The following is an 18,138-nucleotide window of genomic DNA, read 5'->3' on the forward strand; positions in this document are numbered from 1 at the left end:
ACTCACAAGTCCAGGAAGAGAACTGTGCAGTTCAAATCTTTTCACCCAAATAGTTCTAAGGGTGTGTGTGTGTGTGTGTGTGTGTATCAGGGAGGGTGGTTGTCCCAAGTGGTTCCCCCAACGAAGTCAATGTTCTTAAAGTTTCTTTTTGTAACACCCATAGAAATCCTGCTGTTTCCTCATATATACATGGTGTTTCCCCCAAAATCTTGCTGAAAAACTGACGCTATGGGAAGATGAGCTTTGTTTTTATCCTCTAACTTTGAGAACCTCCAGCACACAGCTGAAGGCCTCTGACGACCCAGTTTCGAGGCCAAAACACCAGAGTTTTGCTCAGTGATGAGTACGCCTGGTTGCGGCACGTGCTTCCCGCCCGCCCAAACGTATGACGCCCCCTTGGCTGGCGAGGCCACGCCCCTTCCTGGAATAGCCCCGCCCTTTCCTCCAGAAGCCCCGCCTTCCGGGCGCAATGCCCGCCGGACGCTCGGGTACGTACCACTGAGAGTCCCAGTGGGGGTGATGGGTCGGGGCGACCGATTTGTCGCTGGCCTGTCCCCAAAGCCTCTCAGCTTGAGCTCGTTTCCAAAGTCTTGGCTCTCGGGGCTCCAAGAGTGGCCATCACGGTGGGGCTTTCACGGTTCCGCACACCGGCCATCCCCGTCCTCGCCCCCCTCCAGACCCGGCAGGTGGCGCGGTCGGGGCGGGGCCTGGGCGGTGGGGGCGGGGCCTCGGCGGCGGACGGGCGCGGAGCAGGTGAGGCGCGCGCCGGAGAGGGTCTAGGTCGCGGTGGCGCGTCCCGCGGAGTCGGGGACCAGGACCCAGGGCGGGCTGGCCGGGGAGCATCCTGCGGCTGGCGCGCGCGGCCTGGGCCGGGTCCTGACGCGACTGCGGCCACCGGCCCGGGCCCTTTCTGGACCCTCCGGGCGGCCCCGACCCGCGGCGGGTTCCACGGGGAGGGCCCCTTCCGCAGGGACCTAGCCTCGCCCTGGATGGACAGACGGATGCCCCAGCCCAGGCAGACTCACTCGTGACTCCGACAGAGTCACTGGCCACCCTTCCCTCATGCGAGAGCCCTCCCTGATCACAGGACCGACGGGCTTCCCTGTCCCCTTCCAGGCTGGACACGCGGGTGCACACCTCCCGGCCCTGGAGGGACCGACAGTGGACAGAGCGCCTTCCCCTCCGCGCACACTGCTGGCTGCAGGGTTGTCAGATGCAGACGCCCTGACCCCCAGAAGGGACAGAACAGACAGACACTTCCAGCCCGGACTGAGACGCTCTTCCTCTGTCCGCGCTGGCTGGCCCCAGGACGCACACACCCCCCCGACTCTGGCCCCGCAGCCTAGGTGAGCATCCTGCTGTTCTCCTCCCGCCAGAGCCCAAGGTTGGCAGGCTTTGAGCTCCTGAGGTCTCATGGTTTACACCGGACTCCTTTCCAGCTAGGGTGGCCAGGACTCGGCCCTGCTTACTCTTGACCCCCTCCAGCCCCACCCTGGCTGAGGCTTTGCATCCATCCTGGCAGCTTGGAGCTTCTCTCCGAGAGTTGTTTTCCAGCCGCCTGGCCTGAGGTGAAAGTTCTGGGGCCTGAGCAGGCGTGGGGACTGACTGTGACTAGGGTGGGTGGGGTCTGGCCCTGACATTTCCTTTGTAGGAATCTCCAGCCTCACCATGGACCCAGAGTGCTCCCAGCTCCTCCCGGCTCTCTGTGCTGTTCTGGCAGACCCCAGGCAGCCGGTGGCAGATGACACCTGTTTGGAGAAGCTGCTGGACTGGTTTAAAACGATCACTGAAGCAGGTAAGGGTGAGGGTGCTGCTCTTGACTGTTTCCCCGGTGGCCAGAGGGTGCGCGGGGCTCCCCTGTCCTGGGGAAGGGGTGTCCACCTGGTGTCCTTTCTCCACATCCTGAAGGTTCCTCCCGCCTAATTGCATCAAGCTACAGCCTGAGGGAATGATCAAGAGAGCTTGAGGTTGAAGTTTTTAGCTGATTCCAGCCTTGATGCAGGTCTCCCGTTGTTCAGTTCGTGTTAGATGGCTGCAGAAGGCACGGACAAACTTACCTTGTTGTTCTCATTGCGTTCTTTTGTTTGTTTTAAGAAATCGGCATTCCTTTCTGATTATGAAAGTAGCGCATATTCTTTAAGTAAAATTTGAACAACACAGAGGGGTGAAGGGGAAAATTAAACCACCATTAAAGTTTTTATTTACTTCCGGCCTTTTTCCCTAACACAGCACGAAGCTGTGTTTTTCTTATGAAAATGAGATCGCAGCATAAATACAATTTGATGTCTTGCTTTTTCTCTCTTACCGTTATAGTGGGTGTTTTCCCCACAGAACACGTTGATTTTATTGACTATGTGCCACTCGCTGTATGAATGGACCGTAATTTATACAATCATTCCACTATTTTTACATACATTCCTAATGTTCCGTTGTTATAAATAATGCTGTAATGGCTTTCTTTGTGCCTACATCTTCTTGTGTAAGTGTTTGTCCTCTTGGCTGATAATTGCCTTAGGGTAGATGCCTTGTCATTAATTTCTGCTGTTTGTTACTTACTTTGGTTTACCCTGTTCTTTTACTTGCTTTTTGAGTTGAATATCTCAGTCTTTCTTGTTTCCTAAAATATGCATTGAAGGCTGCACAGTTCTCTGAAAGTGTCACTTGAGCTGCACCCTGCAAGTTTTACTATGTGGTATTTTTATTGTAACTTAGTTCCAGATATTTCATGCTTTTCGTAACGATTTTTCTTTACCCACAAATTATTTATTTATTTATTATCTTTTTTAAAAGATTCTTTCTTTTCTTTTCTTTTTTTTTTTTTGGTGAGGAAGATTAGCCCTGAGCTAACATCTGTTGCCAGCCCTCCTCTTTTTGCTTGAGGAAGATTGTCCCTGAGCTAACATTCATGCCAGTCTTCCTGTACTTTATATGTGGGTACGCTGCCACAGCGTGGCTTGCTGAGCAATGTGTCGGTCCACGCCCAGGATCCCAATCCATGAACCCTGGGCCCCCGAAGTGGAGCGTGCAAACTTAACTGCTACGTCACTGGGCTGGCCTCACCCCCACAAATTATTTAAAAGGGTATCTTTTAGACTCACAATATGGAGGTTTTTTCAGTCTTTTTATTATTGGTTTTTAATTTATTTCATTGGAATTAGAAAACATCTGTATTTTGATTCTTTTATGTCTGTTGAGGTTTTTATTGCAGCTTAGTATGCAGATAGTTTTTGCCAGTGCCCTATAGATTTCACTATCTGGTATTTTTTTTTTGGTATTTGTAAGGCTCAATTGTTGCCTAGTTTGTAGCCAAATTTTAAAAATTACTTTTAAACAGCTTTATTCTAGATATGATTTACATAGCATGGAACTGACCTACTTAAAGTGTATAATTCGATGGTTTTTAATAAATTCGCAAGGTTGTGCGACCATCGCCACAATCTAATTTTGCAGCATTTTCAGCCCTTTGAAAGAAGCCCAGTGCCCGTTAGCAGTTAATCTCTGCTCCCTCCTGCCCCAGCGTGTACTCAGTTTTCCTTCAAGTTCTACCTGATGGAGGAACGTGGTCTCCACACAAGTTCCTTCGTTCAAGTTTGTGTTCAAGCCTGCTCTGTTCTTGCTCACTTATTTACTTAATTGTTCTTGAGAGATGTGTAAAAATCTTACACTAAGATTGCAGAGTCAGCAGTTTTTCTTTGAAATTCTGTCTTGTTTTTCTTTGTATACTTTGAGGTTGGGTTAGGTCCGTGCAGGCTCGGACTCCTGTCTTCTGAGATTTATCTCTGAGCAGTGACTTTCTCTCTAAAGCACTGGTAACACTCTTTGCTTTGAAGTCAGTTCTATCTGATATTACTCTTGCTGCTGCAGCTTTTCCAAAATTAGGATTTGCCTACGTATCTTTTTACTCTCGGCTTCTCTGCCTTGTCAAGCTTCATCGCTTCTTAGAAACAGACTGTTGCTGGCCTTTGGTTCTTAATTTAATCTGAGCGGCTCTTTCTTTTAACAGACAGGTTAATCTGTTTCATTTGGGAGCTGTTATGTCTGAACCTGTTTTCACCACTTTCTTTTGTGTTTTTTTAATTTCCCATGCCTTGTCTTTGCTCCCTTTTCCTCCTTATCTGCCCTCTTTGGATTGATAAAGCTTTTGTTTTTCTAATCTTTCTTCTGGCTTTGAAGTTATGCATCTCACTTATGTCCTTTAGGGTACCCTTACAAGCAAACTGGATAAAAACAGTGGGAAGTGCGTTAGCATCTCCATCCTCTGGTCCGAGTGTCTTCAATGTGAGGATCTTGGAGCATTCCAAGCCCAGCACAATGTTCCAGGTTTTTGTGTCTGGTATCTTGATTCTATCTTCTTTTTTTTTTTTTTTTTTTGAGGAAGATTAGCCCTGAGCTAACTGCTGCCAATCCTCCTCTTTTTGCTGAGGAAGACTGGCCCTGAGCTCACATCCATGCCCATCTTCCTCCACTTTATATGTGGGACGCCTACCACAGCATTGCTTTGCCAAGCGGTGCCATGTCCACACCCGGGATCTGAACAGGCAAACCCCAGGCCGCCGAAGCGGAACGTGCGAACTTAACCACTGTGCCACCGGGCCGGCCCCTCTATCTTGTTTTAAAACCCTTCAAAAGTTATTTATTGTTAGTTTTCGAAGTCAGTGCCTATCTGGGTTTTCCCACGTGTTTATTGGTCTCTGCCTCTTGCTTCTCTCTTCTTCACGCTGTCCTTTTTCCTTCTGACTGAGCCGTATTCTTTGGTAGTTCTTTGAGCACCAGCCTCTCCGTGGAAGCTCTCCCCGCCTTTCCCCCCATCGGTGCTTTTGAACGACAGCGTGGGTGAGTGTAGAAATGTTAGATGCCAGGTCTAGAAGGGAGGTACTCTCGCGTCAAGTACTCTCGGTTTAAGAAAAAAGTATGCACTGGAGAGGTGAAAATGGTCTCCTGCTTTAATCTGTGTTCCTTTTTTCTAATGGGTGAGACAGAGCATCTTTTCAGGTTTGTCGGCCGTTTATATTTCCTGTCCCCATCCTTTCCCTGTTGTGGAAGTGTTGGCTTTCTGGCGTGTCCCCCGTCGTGGAGTGACAGTTAGGAATCCTTCGCTGCAAGCGTTTTCTCCCAGTTAGACGGGAAATCTCACAGCTGGAGAGAGAAGGGGCCTGGGAGTCATTAGAAGAGCAGTCGTTCGGGCAGACGGGCAGCGGTGCGCCCCCGGTGACACGCCCCCCGGCTGGGCCTGTCTCCAGGGTCCAGCCTGCAGTTGCTGCAGGAGAATCCCTGCCTGGTGGAGTTGCTGTGCCACGTGCTGAAGCCCCAGGGCCTGAGCGCCAGAGTCCTCTCCTTCTCCCTCCGCCTCGCAGGGGTGTTTGCGGCCCAGGAGAGCTGCTTCCAGTATCTTCAGGTGAGCCTGGGCCTCCCACCTCGTGACCCGCCAAGGGGCGCACGGCTCTTCCCCTGCAGGCCCGTAAAGCAGGGGTGGCTGTCACGGTCCCTCCGTCTCTGAGACGCGCCTTGCCCCTGCGTCTGAGTGTGCCGCAAGGTTTTGCTCCCGAGAGGGAGCCCCTTTGAAAGCCCACTGGGAGTGACGTTGGGTGGAGGGGTGAACTTTTTGGAATGAGACGGAACTGGGGTGCGTTCGGCTCTGACGCTTAACCCGCTGGAGGGCCTCGCCCGCCTCCCTGAGTCCCCTGACCTCGGTTTCTCCCTGTGACGGAGAGGAGATCGTGCGTGTCCCATGGGTGTTGTGAGGATTAACCAGGTGCCCAGTCTGGCACATAGCCTGTTGGGTGAGTGAATGACTCCTGAGAATTTCTACATAGCCCCAAGGCATGGGAGCGTGGAGCCCCCCAAGCTGTGTGTCGTGCAGCTTCCCACACCCCTGCGTGGGCCCAGCTGGGCTCACGAGGTGACGCCTGATGCCGGCCTCTCTGGCCCTACCAGTCACAGCGATGGCGTCTCTGGGCACCTCACAGCCCTGCCAGGTTGCGTGGAGGCACGCCTGCCTTCTCTGACCCCCTGTGCCAAGAGCCCCGGGGAGGCCGTGCTGTGACGGAGCCTCTGGGAGAGAGGACAGCAGGAGGGAGGGATGTGTCCTCCCAGTGCCATTGGGATGCCATCACGGGTGCTCCTCAGTTCAGCCGTGCAGGCTCTGGGGACGCAGCCCAGCGCCAGCCCACTGTGGGACAGCCTTTCTGGGATCCTGTCTGTCGCCTCGCTACACTGAAGTGTGTTTTAGGGCGTAACTTTGTGCTTGCTGTCCTCCCGTGCGGTGATCCCGCCTGGCCTGTGGTGTTTTGCAGTTTATAAAGCACTTCAGAGTTTGCAAGATGGCTTTCGTGTTATCCTGGAAGCTGCGGCCAGTAAGCAGACCAGGAGTCTGTGTCCCCGGTTCCTGGATAAGGGAACGGAGGGCTCAGCGTGAGGGCCCCGCAGATCTGGCGGAGCCCACTCTGAACGCTGGAAGTCTGGCCGTTTGCGGGACTTGTCCACTGCCTGCTTCTCTGAGAGCGAATTCTTGGTCCCCAGCACGTGGCTCCTCCAGCTGTGTTGGCTTCCTGGGGACTTTGTTGTCCCATCCCTGCTTCTCCATCTCCTCCTTCTCCGTCTCTGGGGCCGCCGGGCCTTGGGGGCTGGAAAGGCTGCTGGCTGCCCCCCCGTCTGGTGGTCCGTCCCCGTGTGCCGGGACGAGGGCTCCAGGCTCGGAGTCGTGGGGAAAGCTTGCTCTCCTCTCTCCGGGGCCCACAGCACGGGGTCAGCCTCCCGTCCCCTTTTCACCCGCTTCTTCACAGGCTCCCAGGTGGTCTCGCAGCCCCTCGTCAGCCAGCTGCCCAGCACTGGCCCTGTCTGCAGTGCACAGTGTCTGGGCAGGGGACGTGCCCGCAGTCTACTTGAGGGCTCCCATTGGCTGTGAGCTACCCCAGGGAGGGGCTGTCACTTTGAGAGGGTCCTTAGGTGACAGCAGATCCCGCAGAGGGCTCCCCGGGGAGCCGCCAGCAGCAGCACCCCCGGGGCTCACGGCCATTGTAGAGTAGACGTCTAGCCTGGAGCGATTGTAAGCGTGTCTCCAAGGCCCTATGTCCTGTAGCCTGGAGTCTGAGATGGTTGGAGCGTTCCTGTCCCTTGAGAGTGAGACGAAGCTGAACAGGATGTCCCAAGGCCTGGCCTGCCCTGGGCACGGGCCCTGCCCAACATTTCCACCGTGGAGACGGGCAAGGCTCAGAGCAAACAACCACACCAGTGAGGGCTCCGTTAGTAAGAGGTGGCACCGGGGTTTCCTGCTCATGGCGGGAAACGTAGGACAGCGTGCATGTGTGACCATGGACGTCCATAACCCTGTGGGGACTGAGTGGGGGGTTAGCCGCTGCCAGCCAGTGGGTAGGCTTCACGGGGGCATTGAACTCCCAGCTGGGTTGTAAAGGGTTTGAACGTGGGCGGGGGCAGGGCAGGCCTGGCACACCAGGCCCGCTGGGGCATCGGGGGTAGGGGGGCGCCTGGAGGAGGTGGGTGCTGACAGGCCCATGTGCCAGGCTCAGGAGTCCAGTAGGCCCTGGAGGACCACTGGGGTCCTCGAGTTCAGAATCTCACGGTCAGAGGTGGGCCGTTGGCAGGGAAGCTGGTGGTACTGTTGTGGGGGGATGATTTCTGAATAAGCGGTAACAGGATAGATGGGCCTTTACTTAAAACCCTGTCCTTCTCCCAAAGCTCTGTCCCCTTGAAGGCAGACTTGACGGTGCTGTGGCCACCCTTGGCTGGCGCTGGTGGCCACCCACCACCTCCCCAAAGCACAGCTGCCGCGGGTGTGGGGGCTCTTTGTATCAGCAGCGCATGAGAAAGTTCCCCAAGTGCCTCAACAGGACGGCCGTCCCCGATCTGCCTGTCCCCTGCAAACAGGCCCGCGTCACCGCTTCCTTCTCTGCTTCCCAGCAGGCAGAGTTGCTGCCCGGGCTCTTTGGGGAGGCCGGACCCCTCGGCCAGGCAGCCTGGAGCGCCCCCACCGTGCGCAGCGGCTGGATCCAGGGCCTGCGCTCACTGGCACAGCACCCCAGCGCCCTGCCCTTCCTGGCCGACTGCGGTGAGTGCCCTGCCCGCCCTGCCCGCCATCTGTGGCCCCCTGTGGCTGATGCTGTGTGCCCCAGGGAAAGCACTGGACCTTGCTGGGCCTCGTGCTCTCATCTGTAGAACTGTCTATGATCTCACAGGGCTGTTGTGAGGAGCTCACGGGGTGATGGGGGTTAGAGGCCCCTCGAGGGTGTTACAGTGGCCTTTGGCTCATAGGTCAGACCCAGCAGCTAGGGTGGCCGTGAAACTAATTGGAAGGAATCAGAAGCTTCCAAGGGTCTAAGCTGCTCACCCCGTGAAACTCCGGTGTGGTTCCCTTGCCTCTGCTCAGAGGGGAGGCTGGGGCCTCTGAGGGTGCCTCCTGCAATCGGCCTTCCCCTGCGGTTCTGAAGTCCCAGCTTAAAGCCACTCAGTGGTCTTAGCATCTCTGCTGTCTGCCTCCGATGCCGTTCCAGCTGATCCCTGTGTTCTTCTCTCCTCACCCCTTGTCCACCCCCAGGTACCCTTGACACCATCTTCTCCCTGCAGGGAGATTCCAGCCTGTTTGTGGCCTCGGCCGCCGGGCAGCTCCTGGTGCACATCCTGGGCCTGTCCCTGCAACGCCCAGCTGAGGGACCCCCCAGCCCGCAGGCTTGTGACTGGCCAGTGTGTGCCCAGAAGATCGTGGGTCACATTGAAGGATCACTGCGCTCTATGGCCACCCCGCAGGTCACGCAGGCCCTCAACGTCCTGACCACCACCTTCGGGCACTGCCACGGCCCTTGGATGCAGGTCCTTTGGGAGCGGCTGAGTCCCCTCGTGGCCTGTCTGCTTCAGGAAGACCCCCTCCCAGCCGCACACTCGCTCGTGGACCTCCTCCTCAGCGTGGCCCGGTCAGCTCCCCGGGGCGCAGCTGGGGGCGGGTGGAGGGGGCGCGGCTGCTGCACCTGGGGCCCGTCCCCTTGGCTCCCGAGAGTGCCACCTCATCGAGGGGCCCTGGAGGGCATCTGAAGGCCCGCACACCTAGGCGGGGCCTTCCATCCGAGCTGGGCCTTGGTGCCCGGGACAGAGTTGTGATTTTCTCTCTCCCGGGTCCTTCTCTGCAGCTCTCCCGTGTTGAGCTCCTCTGACTGTGGCCTGTGGGAGACGTTGGCACAGACCCTGCGCCGTCTGAGTCCCGCACAAGCAGGGCCTCTGGCTTTGGGGATCCTGAAGCTGCAGGACTGGTGAGGATTGGGGCTCATTGTGTGCAGGCAGGCAGAGAGGTCTCGAGTGTCCTCAGGGAGCTCCTGGAGCTGGAGAACAGTCAGAGCCATGTCCAGTGTGGCCGTGTTGGGGTGCGGCCTCTGCACTCTCCTTGGTGACAGGAGGACTTTTTCCGACAAGAGCTTTATAGGCTCCGTGGAGATAACAGTCAGAGTCACTCTGCCCGGAGCTGGGCCTGCTCACTCAGCTGCCCTCTGTCCCCGTCCCTAGCGGCCTTAGCTTGCAGATCCTGCATAGGCACTGTGTGCACACCACTGGGCTGGGTACTAGGGGCTGTGGGACAGTAGAGAGAGACACCTGTAGGTGGGAGCAGCTGGACAGCTCCCTGGAGCTGAAGGGATGCGCCCTGCCTGGAAGGATGGGTGGGGTCTGGAGAGGTGTGGAGGATCAGGAAGTCATCCCAGGGTTCCGGGTTGGCCTGGGCCAGGTGAAAGTGGCCTTAGGACCCACCCCCCAGAGGGGCTGGAGGTCCTGTGTGAGCCCAGCTCTGGGCTCCAGGGTGTCTGGATGCTCTGAGAGAGGGAGTGGTCTGAGGGTGGAGGGAAGGATCGGGCAGCCAGCCTGGAAGGCGAGCTCTGGGCCAGCTTAGCCTCCCAGCCCAGCCTGGGCCCAGGTGTGCGGCAGGACCATCTTCCAAGATGTGGGAAGGGACGTCTCCCTGCCCCATGGCTCCGAGCGGGCACCGCCCATCGGGCAGGTCTGGTCAGACCTGGGGGCTGCTCCTGGGGCCCAGGGAGGCGCTGTCTAGCAGCTGCCATGGAGTTGCATGCCAGCGGCCTGCAGTGCCGGCCCCGGTGCCTGCAGGGAAGCTGTTTCTCAAGGGGCATCTGGATCCCAACACCGCCCCTTTGCCCAGACTTGCTGGGGATGTTAGGTGGGCAGACAGCCCACCTGGGGGTTGGGGAGCCCGCTCACCATGTCCTCTGTCCTCAGTCCACAGGCACTGAGGGCCCAGGCCTTTGGTGTCCTTCTCCAGCCCCTGGCCTGTGTCCTGACAGCTGCCGATCAGGCCCCCGGACCCCCAGGTACGCTGCCTGGGAAGGGTGGGCAGACCAGGAGAGCAGGATTCTGGGGTCCTGATTGTGTCCTTGCGGTCGGCGCAGGCTGATGGGCCGCAGGGCGCCCGGCTCGCCACCCCCAACTAAGAGTGAAGGTGGCGGGGTGTAGGCCGTCGTCCCAGGTGTGGCTTTGCCACTCACGTCTTCATGTCCCCACCCCGGAGTCAGTGGGCAGCATCGTCGCCCCCGTTGGGCATGATGGTGGCCCTGGAGTGGCTGGCTTCGTCCCCACCCCAGGCCTTGGTGGTCAGTGGTCACTGTGGGCTCGAGCCACATGGTTGTTCCTGACCCAGAATGGTCACGTGGGCCTGGCACTCATCCTCCCAGAGCTGTCTGGATTCTGGGACGGGCGAGTGGGTTTCCTCCTCTGACTCGTCTTGCTTCAGCTGCACGATGTGTGGAGGATTAGAGATGGGACCCAGGCACGCCATATGGCTGGCGGACGCCCGTGTCAAGCGGAGGGCTGACCTCCTGGCTAGTGGGACCCGGCCAGGAACAGGCTGCAGCGAGAGCTGGGAGTCAGTTTCTCGAAAGCCCTACGCACAGGCTCAGACCCAGCTCCGGCTGTCCAGACATCCCCCTGGACCAGCCACCTGCTTGGAACCGTTGGTCCTCGTCTCTAACATGGAGCAGTGGCCTCGGGGTTGGTGACCGGTGGCAGGGCCTATGCTGGTCACGCAGGAGGTGCCCGTTAACCTGGTACTGTTTCTGGTTTGGCCACCAGGCTTGCCGGAGGGGACCACGGGTGACTCGGTGACAGTGGACACACTCCTCTCCTCCAAGTCAGCCTGTGCCGGTCTCCTGTGCCAGACCCTGGCCCACCTTGAGTTGCTGCAGCCGCTGGTAGGTGTGGCCCTGGCCCGCGTCCACACCGGCAGTGGCGCTCGAGGCCTGCACTGACCCTCCCTTCTCCCCCCAGCCCCAGCGTCCCTCGCCCTGGCCCCAGGCGCCACTGCTGGGGGCTGCGGTGACAATTCTGCGCTTCTGCAATGGCTCGGCAGCCCCTGCCTCTGACGTGGGGGGCCGCCTCTGTGCGATCCTGGCGGGCTGTGTCCGGGTCCAGCGAGCAGCCCTCGATTTCCTGGGGGCACTGGCTCAGGAGACAGGTGAGTAGGGGTGCGTTCTCGTGCAGCCCGGCGTCAGGCAAGACCCCGCCACGCTTTCCTGGCTGCCGGCCTCTGGTGTCTTCTCGGGGGATTCGGCTGACCTGGGGGTTCTGTCCCCTGACTCCCTCCTGTGCTGGGGAGGCCCCGGGGTGGAGGTGGGGGTGCTTCACCCGTCCGCGTCTGCCTCAGGCCCCCAGGAGTTGGTGACGCAGGTGTCTGCTGTCCTCCTGGAATACCTCAGGAGCCCCGACTCCAGCCCCACGGTACGGGCACGGGGGCCGGGGGACAGGAGGGAGGTGGGCAGAGGGACCCCCGTGGGCCTCTTGGAGGGGGGCTTTCCCTGGGGCTGGAGTCGCTTCGTGACGCGAATTTTGAGGGGCAGGCGCACGGGGTGAGGCCTGGGTGCGGGGGCTGCGCTGTGGAAGCAGGGAGGGGGTCCCGTCTTCTCCTGGGAATTCTCGAGGAGACAGTGAGCCGGAGCCATGGGGGCCCTGCACTTGGGGTCCAGACTCACTGACATCTCCTGCAGACGTGCTCATTCTCCCACCCACGGCTGAGCCAGGTGTGGCGGGCGCAGTGTCAAGGCCGCTGGGCGGGCCGCAGGGGGACTCAGGCGAAAGGCCTGGCAGGCTCCTGGGCCTGGTGGAGGAGCTGCCCTGGCGTGCCCCGTGTCTTGGTGCAGACATCCCGTTCCCCAGTGGTGGGGGTCCCGGCGAGAGCTGCCTTCTCCTCCCTCATGTCTGGGATGCCAGTTCTGCTGCTTCCAGATGCTTCCGCCTCATAAAAATGAAGCCCAGCATTCCCTTCTCCCTGCACCTGTCCCCATCTCGCACCCTGGGGCGGGGGCAGGAGAACAAGAGGCTGATGGGGGGCAGCTCACCCGTCGTGGCCCCACAGCCTTGTCCTGCCCACTGCAGGTCCTGAAGAAAGCCTTCCAGGCCACGCTCAGATGGCTCCTGAGCTCCCCCAGGGCCCCCGGCTGCTGCGATCTGGACCCCGACACCCAGCTGTTCCTCAGAGGTAATCCTGGCCCCTGCCAGCAGTAAACTAAGGGGGCCGTCGGGGAGGAGGCAGCTGGGTGCTGGGTGGGAAGGCCCAGGTGGCCCTGAGGGGTGGGGACGCAACCCTGGCCCCTCTGAGCCGCTCCTCCTGCTCCAGAGCTGCTCCCTGTGCTGCGGAAGCGTCTGTGCAGCCCCTGCTGGGAGGTGAGGGACTCGGGCCTGGAGTTCCTGACTCAGGTGACCAGACACTGGGGAGGTGAGTGTGGGGCAGTGGGGCTGACCTGGCCTTGACGTGCCAGTCGCCTCTTGTTGGCTTTGGGAACCCGGGCCCCCTTGGCTGACCTCAGGGGAGCAAGGGGAGGCTGCGGGCTCAGCCCTTGGTCACAGCTGGTGGTGGCCCCTTGGACCCCCAGGACAGGCCGGCTTCAGACACGCGCTCCTCGCGTCAGAGGTGCCCGAGCTCGCCGAGCAGCTCCTGCGAGACCCTGAGAGTTACGTCCGTGCAAGCGCGGTGACCGCTGTGGGCCAGCTGTCCAGCCAGGGCCTGCACGCCACCGCCGCCAGCCCAGAACAGCTGGGGGGCCAGAAGGTAGGAGGCGGCAGGGCCCATGCCAGGCAGCCCCCACCACAGCCGTCCGTGTGTGTATCTGTCTGGTGCCCACAGCATAGCAAGTCAGCCACCTGGGCGTGGGTGGGGACCAGGGTGCTGTCGGGATGTCCCCTGGGTCTGTGGCCCAGCCCCCAGGCACCCCTGTCACTTGGACATGGTCACCCCATCTGACCGAAGAGAGGAGAGGGCCGAGGGGCTGTGGCCTGAAGGAGGCAGAGCAGACTGAGCCCAGCCCTCCACGCCCCTGCCCATCAGGAGCCCCGGCCCCACCGACCCTCCTCCGCTCTGTCCTGCAGGAGAGCCTGCTCGCGGAGCTGCTGCACGTCCTCTCCACGGACTCGGAGGGCTTCCCCCGGAGGGCCGCCATGCAGGTCTTCACCGAGTGGCTGAGGGACCGCCATGCCGACGTGGCCGAGGACACGGAGCGGTTTGTGGCCAGGGTGCTCCAGGCGGCGAGCCGGGACCTGGACTGGGAGGTCCGGGCGCAGGGCCTCGAGCTGGCGCTGGTGTTCCTGGCACAGACGCTGGGCCAGCCCAGTGCCCGCTGCCCCTACGCTGTGGCCGCGCCCCAGGCGACCCCGCCCGGCCCCCTGGCCCAGGCGCTGCGGGCGCTCAGCCGAGTGCGGCTCTTTGAGTTCGCCTTCCGTGCCTTATTTGACTGTGACCGGCCCGTGGCCCAGAAGTCCTGTGACCTCCTCCTCTTCCTGAGGGCCCAGGCCACTCCCTCCGGCGGCCTTCAGGAGGCCGAGGGCAGCCCCGACGTGGTCCCTGTGGAGGCCGCCCTGCAGAGGTGGCGGGCGGGTGAGCAGGGCGAGCCTCTGGGGGACCTGGAGCCTGAGGCTGTGCTGGCCGTGCTGAGGTCCTTGGACCTAGAGGGCCTGCGGGGTGCGCTGGCCGAGAGCAGCGACCACGTGGAAAAGAGCCCTCAGTCACTCCTGCAGGACATGCTGGCCACCGTGGGCGTCCGGGGGGAGAACCAGGCCGACTGCTACTGAGACAGCCCAGCGGAGGCTGCCCAGCCCCTGCTGCTGCCCTGCGTCCCTTCCTCGGGCCCCCGCCATCCCAAGGGCTCCAGCCTGGCCTGGCTGCACAGGGGACCCTCAGGGAAGCCAGGACCTCGCGAGACCAGCGAGGTCAGGGAGCCCGCATTTCGATGTATTATTAAAGAAGTGGCTTATTTTCTACTCAAAATCTGTGGCGTTTGACAGTGCCTCTTTTGAGTCAGGCTGTGTTCTAACACTGTCCAGGGGGAGGCCTCGGCCTTGTGGGGTTTGGAAGAACGTCAGGAGGGACCCCTCCGCAGGACAGCCACGTGCTTCGTGGGTGTGTGTTGGCGGAACGGGTCTCCACCTGGACCCTGCTGTGCCCGGTGAGGCCCGATGGTCAGAGAGAAAACACTTGAGGCTGGAGAGTGTCTGGCCTTGGACCCTGCCCCTAAGATAGTGACCCCGAGTCCGACCAAGGCCAGGTTTCCCGCCCTGAACCCCCAGGATCACCCTGAGCTTGTAGCAATTCAAAGCCCGCTGTCTTGACTGAGCAGGTGGAGCTGCTGGTGGTAATGATGGGGAGTTGAGAGCCAGGCTGGTCCCCAGGGGACCAGACAGCTACACCAGGCCCAGCTCCGCGTTTCCTGGCCCTGGGGCCCTGGGCGAGGCACTTCTCTCAGAACCTGTTTCCCCGTCTGTGAAGTGGGGATTTCACCATTTGCCTCCCACAGATAAGTGCCGTAATGTTCTGAAGCACCCGTGTGGTCAAAGGAGAAATCTCAAGAGAAGTTAAAAAATGTTTGAACTAAAGATGAAAATGCAGCTTATCAAAATTTGTGCCATGCAGGAGAAGCAGGACCTAGAGGGAAACTGACAGCATAGAATGCACATATGAGAAAAGAAGATGCCTCTAAAATCAGTCATCTAAGCTTCGACTTTAGGAAACTAGAAAAGGAAGAGCAAAAATAAGTCCAAAGTAGAAGAAAAGATATAATCAAAGAGCAGAAATCAATGGCATTGAAAACAGAAAATCAATAGAGAAAGTCATCTAAACCAAGAGCTGGTTCTCGGAAGAGATCACTAAAATCAATAAGCCTGTAGTCGGGCCAAGAATAAAAGAGAAAGGACGCAAATTACTAATACCAGAAATGAAAGAGGGGACATCACTGCAGATCCCAGGGAAATTGAGAGGATAATGGAATCCTAGGAATAAGTGAGCTTCCACAAATTTGATAACCTGGATGATGTGGACCAAGCCCTTGAAAGACAATTCGGCCAGAACTCACACAAGAAGAATCAAGACGAGTGAATAAGGCTGTTTCTATTAAAGAAGTTGTATCAATAATAAATAACCTTCCAAAATGGCACCAGGCCCAGATGGGTTCACTAGTGAATTCTACCAGACCTTTAAGGAAGAAATAACAGCAGTTCTCTACATTCTCTTCCCGAAGACAGAAGCAGAGGGAACACTTCCTAACTCATTTTATGAGGCCAGCATTCCCCTAATGCCAAAACCAGACAAGGACATTGCAAGGAAAGAAAACTATGGACCAATATCTCTCACGAACCTAGATGCAAAAATCCTCAACAAAATATCAGCGCATTGAATCCCACGATGTATTAAAAAAAACTATACACCAAGATCGAGTGGGGTTTATCTCCAGTATACAAGGCTGGTTCAATCTTTGTACATTTTGGTTCAATCAACTAATGTCATCCATCACATCAACAGGCTAATGGAGGAAAATAGCATGATCGTAGCAATAGATGCAGAAAAGCCTTTTGACAGAAGCTGTTGTTATCCTCAGTTTTCAGATCAGGCTGAGAGGTGAAGGCCCCACAGCCTCTGGAAAGCCCGTGTCCTTTCCTACATCAGAGAGACTTCCTGGAGGGAGAGGCAGAAATGTGTGTGGACGGCAGGATGACCGGTTCCTGGAAATTCTGTGCTCTTGCAAAGGAGCTGGTGTTGTTTTGGGCGGAATTTGCATTCATGGTACAGGCCCAATGCGCTCCATCTTCCTGCTCCTTCACTAAGGGAAGGGGCCCATCAGATGGACCCGGGTCAAGCCCTCGCCCCACCACTTCCAGGCTGCTGTGTCCTTGGGCAGGTCATTTAACCTGCAGAGCCCGGTGTCCTTGTGTGTGAGATGGGGCGGGAGCTCACCACGCTGTCACCAAGCTGACGGAGACGTGGTGTGTGAAATGCCGGGCATTGCATCATCCACAAGGAAGGCCATCGGCACGTGCTGGCATCTTGGTTACTCCGTCCCCTTCCTCACCTGCTGTGTTCCCAGGGCGCTGTGGGCCAGCCTGTTCTCTTCCTCCCCTGCCCGCCTCCTCGGAGTACTGTAATCCAGTCCCCTGGCTTCACGCAGCACGCTCACACTGAGCCTTCAGGACACCCAGGACACCTGCCCAGACTTCCTTCAGCCCTGGACCTGTGCGACCACTGCCACCTGGTCAGCTGCGCTGGGATGGGACCAGGACACTGACGTGTGAGATCATAACCCTCAGCTGAATCCACTGCCTCTCTCCCATGGATTCGTGCAACCACTTTAAAAAAAATTTTATCGAGGTCATAATAGTTTATTACATTGTGCAATTTCAGTTGTATATCATTATTTGTCAGTCATCATATAAATGGGCCCTTTTACCCCTTTCACCCACCCCCAGCCCCCTTCCCCTCTGGTAACCACTGATCCGTTCTCTTTGTCCATGTGTGTTTATCTTCCACGTGTGAGTGAAGTCATACGGTGTTTGTCTTTCTCTTTGTGGCTTATTTTGCTTAACGTCATACCCTCAGAGTCCATCGATGTGGTTGCAGATGGGACAACTTTGTCTTTTTTATGGCTAAGTAGTATTCCAATGTATGTATATATTCCACACCTTCTTTATCCAATCATCAGTCGATGGGCACTTGGGTTGCTTCCATATCTTGGCTATTGTGAATAATGCTACAATGAGCACAGGGGTGCATAAGTCTCCTTGAATTGTTGATTTCAAGTTCTTTGGATAAATACCCAGTAGTGGGATAGCTGGGTCATATGATATTTCTGTGTTTAATTATTTGAGGAATCTCCATCCTGTTTTCCATAGTGGCTGCACCAGTGTGCATTCCCACCAGCAGTGGATGAGGGTTCCCTTTTCTCCACACCCTCTCCAACAGTTGTTTTTTGTCTTCGTGATTTTAGCCATCCTAACACATATAAGGTGATATCTCATTGTAGTTTTGATTTGCATTTCCCTGATTATTAGTGATGTTGAGCATCTTTTCATGTGCCTGTTGGCCGTCAGTATATCTTCTTTGGAAAAATACCTGTTCATATCCTCTGCCCATTTTTTGATGGAGTTATCTGTTTTGTTGTTGCTGTTGAGTTGTATGGGTTCTTTATATATTTTGGAGATTAACCCCTTGTCGGGTGTATGATTTGCAAATATTTTCTCCCACTTGGTGGGTTGTCTTTTCTTCGTTCCTGGCTTCCTTTGCCTTGCAGGAGCTCTTTAGTCTGCTGTAGTCCCATTTGTTTATTTTTTCTTTTGTTCCCCTTGCCTGAGTAGACATGGTATTCCAAAAGATGCTGCTGAGACCGATGTCAAAGAACATAACGCCTGTATTTTCTTCTAGGAGTTTTATGGCTGAAACCACTTTTTTTTTTTTTTAAAGATTGGCACCTGAGCTAAGTTCTGTTGCCAATCTTTTTTTCTTCTTCTTCTCCCCAAAGCGCCCCTCTCCGCTCCCCCCCCCCCCCCCCCCCCCCGCAGCTAGTACATAGTTGTATATTCTAGTTGTGAATGCCTCTGGTTGTGCTGTGTGGGATGCTGCCTCAGCGTGACCTGATGAGTGGTGGCATGTGCACACCCAGGATCTGAACTGGTGAAACCCTGGGTCGCCAAAGCAGAGTGGGCAAACTTAACCACTCGGCCACCGGGCTGGCCCGTGCGACCACTTCTTAATGGATCTCCTTCCACCAGCCTTCCCTCCTTCAAATCTCTTCCCCTCTCTGGCTGCCAAAGTCATCTGTCTAAATTTGGTCATTGTCACTTCCCTGCCTAGAACCTGCCATGGCTCCCCATTGCCTG

General features: G+C 57.2%; 1 protein-coding gene across 15 annotated transcripts; it reads left to right on the forward strand.

Annotated features, from left to right (window-relative positions):
• The first annotated feature begins 468 nt into the window (after nucleotides 1-468).
• On the forward strand, nucleotides 469-14,263 carry BRAT1 (BRCA1 associated ATM activator 1). Of its 15 annotated transcripts, none has more exons than XM_070230669.1 (16): nucleotides 469-488; nucleotides 1,117-1,346; nucleotides 1,440-1,568; nucleotides 1,652-1,795; nucleotides 5,241-5,395; nucleotides 7,918-8,065; nucleotides 8,552-8,924; nucleotides 9,138-9,257; nucleotides 10,231-10,322; nucleotides 11,080-11,198; nucleotides 11,275-11,461; nucleotides 11,651-11,724; nucleotides 12,379-12,481; nucleotides 12,620-12,718; nucleotides 12,876-13,051; nucleotides 13,369-14,263. In XM_070230669.1, the coding sequence occupies exons 4-16, from the start codon at nucleotides 1,669-1,671 to the stop codon at nucleotides 14,065-14,067; spliced, it is 2,472 nt and encodes an 823-aa protein (XP_070086770.1). In that variant the 5' UTR covers nucleotides 469-488; nucleotides 1,117-1,346; nucleotides 1,440-1,568; nucleotides 1,652-1,668; the 3' UTR covers nucleotides 14,068-14,263. The 15 variants fall into 15 exon arrangements, with proteins under 15 accessions (XP_070086770.1, XP_023510934.2, XP_070086768.1 ...); XM_070230667.1 differs by lacking the exon at nucleotides 469-488 and adding an exon at nucleotides 618-753; XM_070230671.1 differs by lacking the exon at nucleotides 469-488 and adding an exon at nucleotides 618-753 and having other exon boundaries at nucleotides 7,921-8,065.
• Nucleotides 14,264-18,138: the final 3,875 nt, after the last annotated feature.

This window comes from Equus caballus, chromosome 13 (assembly GCF_041296265.1).
Source record: "Equus caballus isolate H_3958 breed thoroughbred chromosome 13, TB-T2T, whole genome shotgun sequence".
NCBI lineage: Eukaryota > Metazoa > Chordata > Mammalia > Perissodactyla > Equidae > Equus > Equus caballus.

Excerpts from the sequence above, each read along its gene's own strand:
- BRAT1 (XM_070230669.1), top strand. The coding sequence starts at position 1,669 with ATGGACCCAGAGTGCTCCCAGCTCCTCCCGGCTCTCTGTGCTGTTCTG. Across the intron at positions 9,258-10,230 it reads ATCCTGAAGCTGCAGGACTG|TCCACAGGCACTGAGGGCCC; the intron begins GTGAGGATTGGG and ends CTCTGTCCTCAG. Across the intron at positions 10,323-11,079 it reads TCAGGCCCCCGGACCCCCAG|GCTTGCCGGAGGGGACCACG; the intron begins GTACGCTGCCTG and ends TTTGGCCACCAG.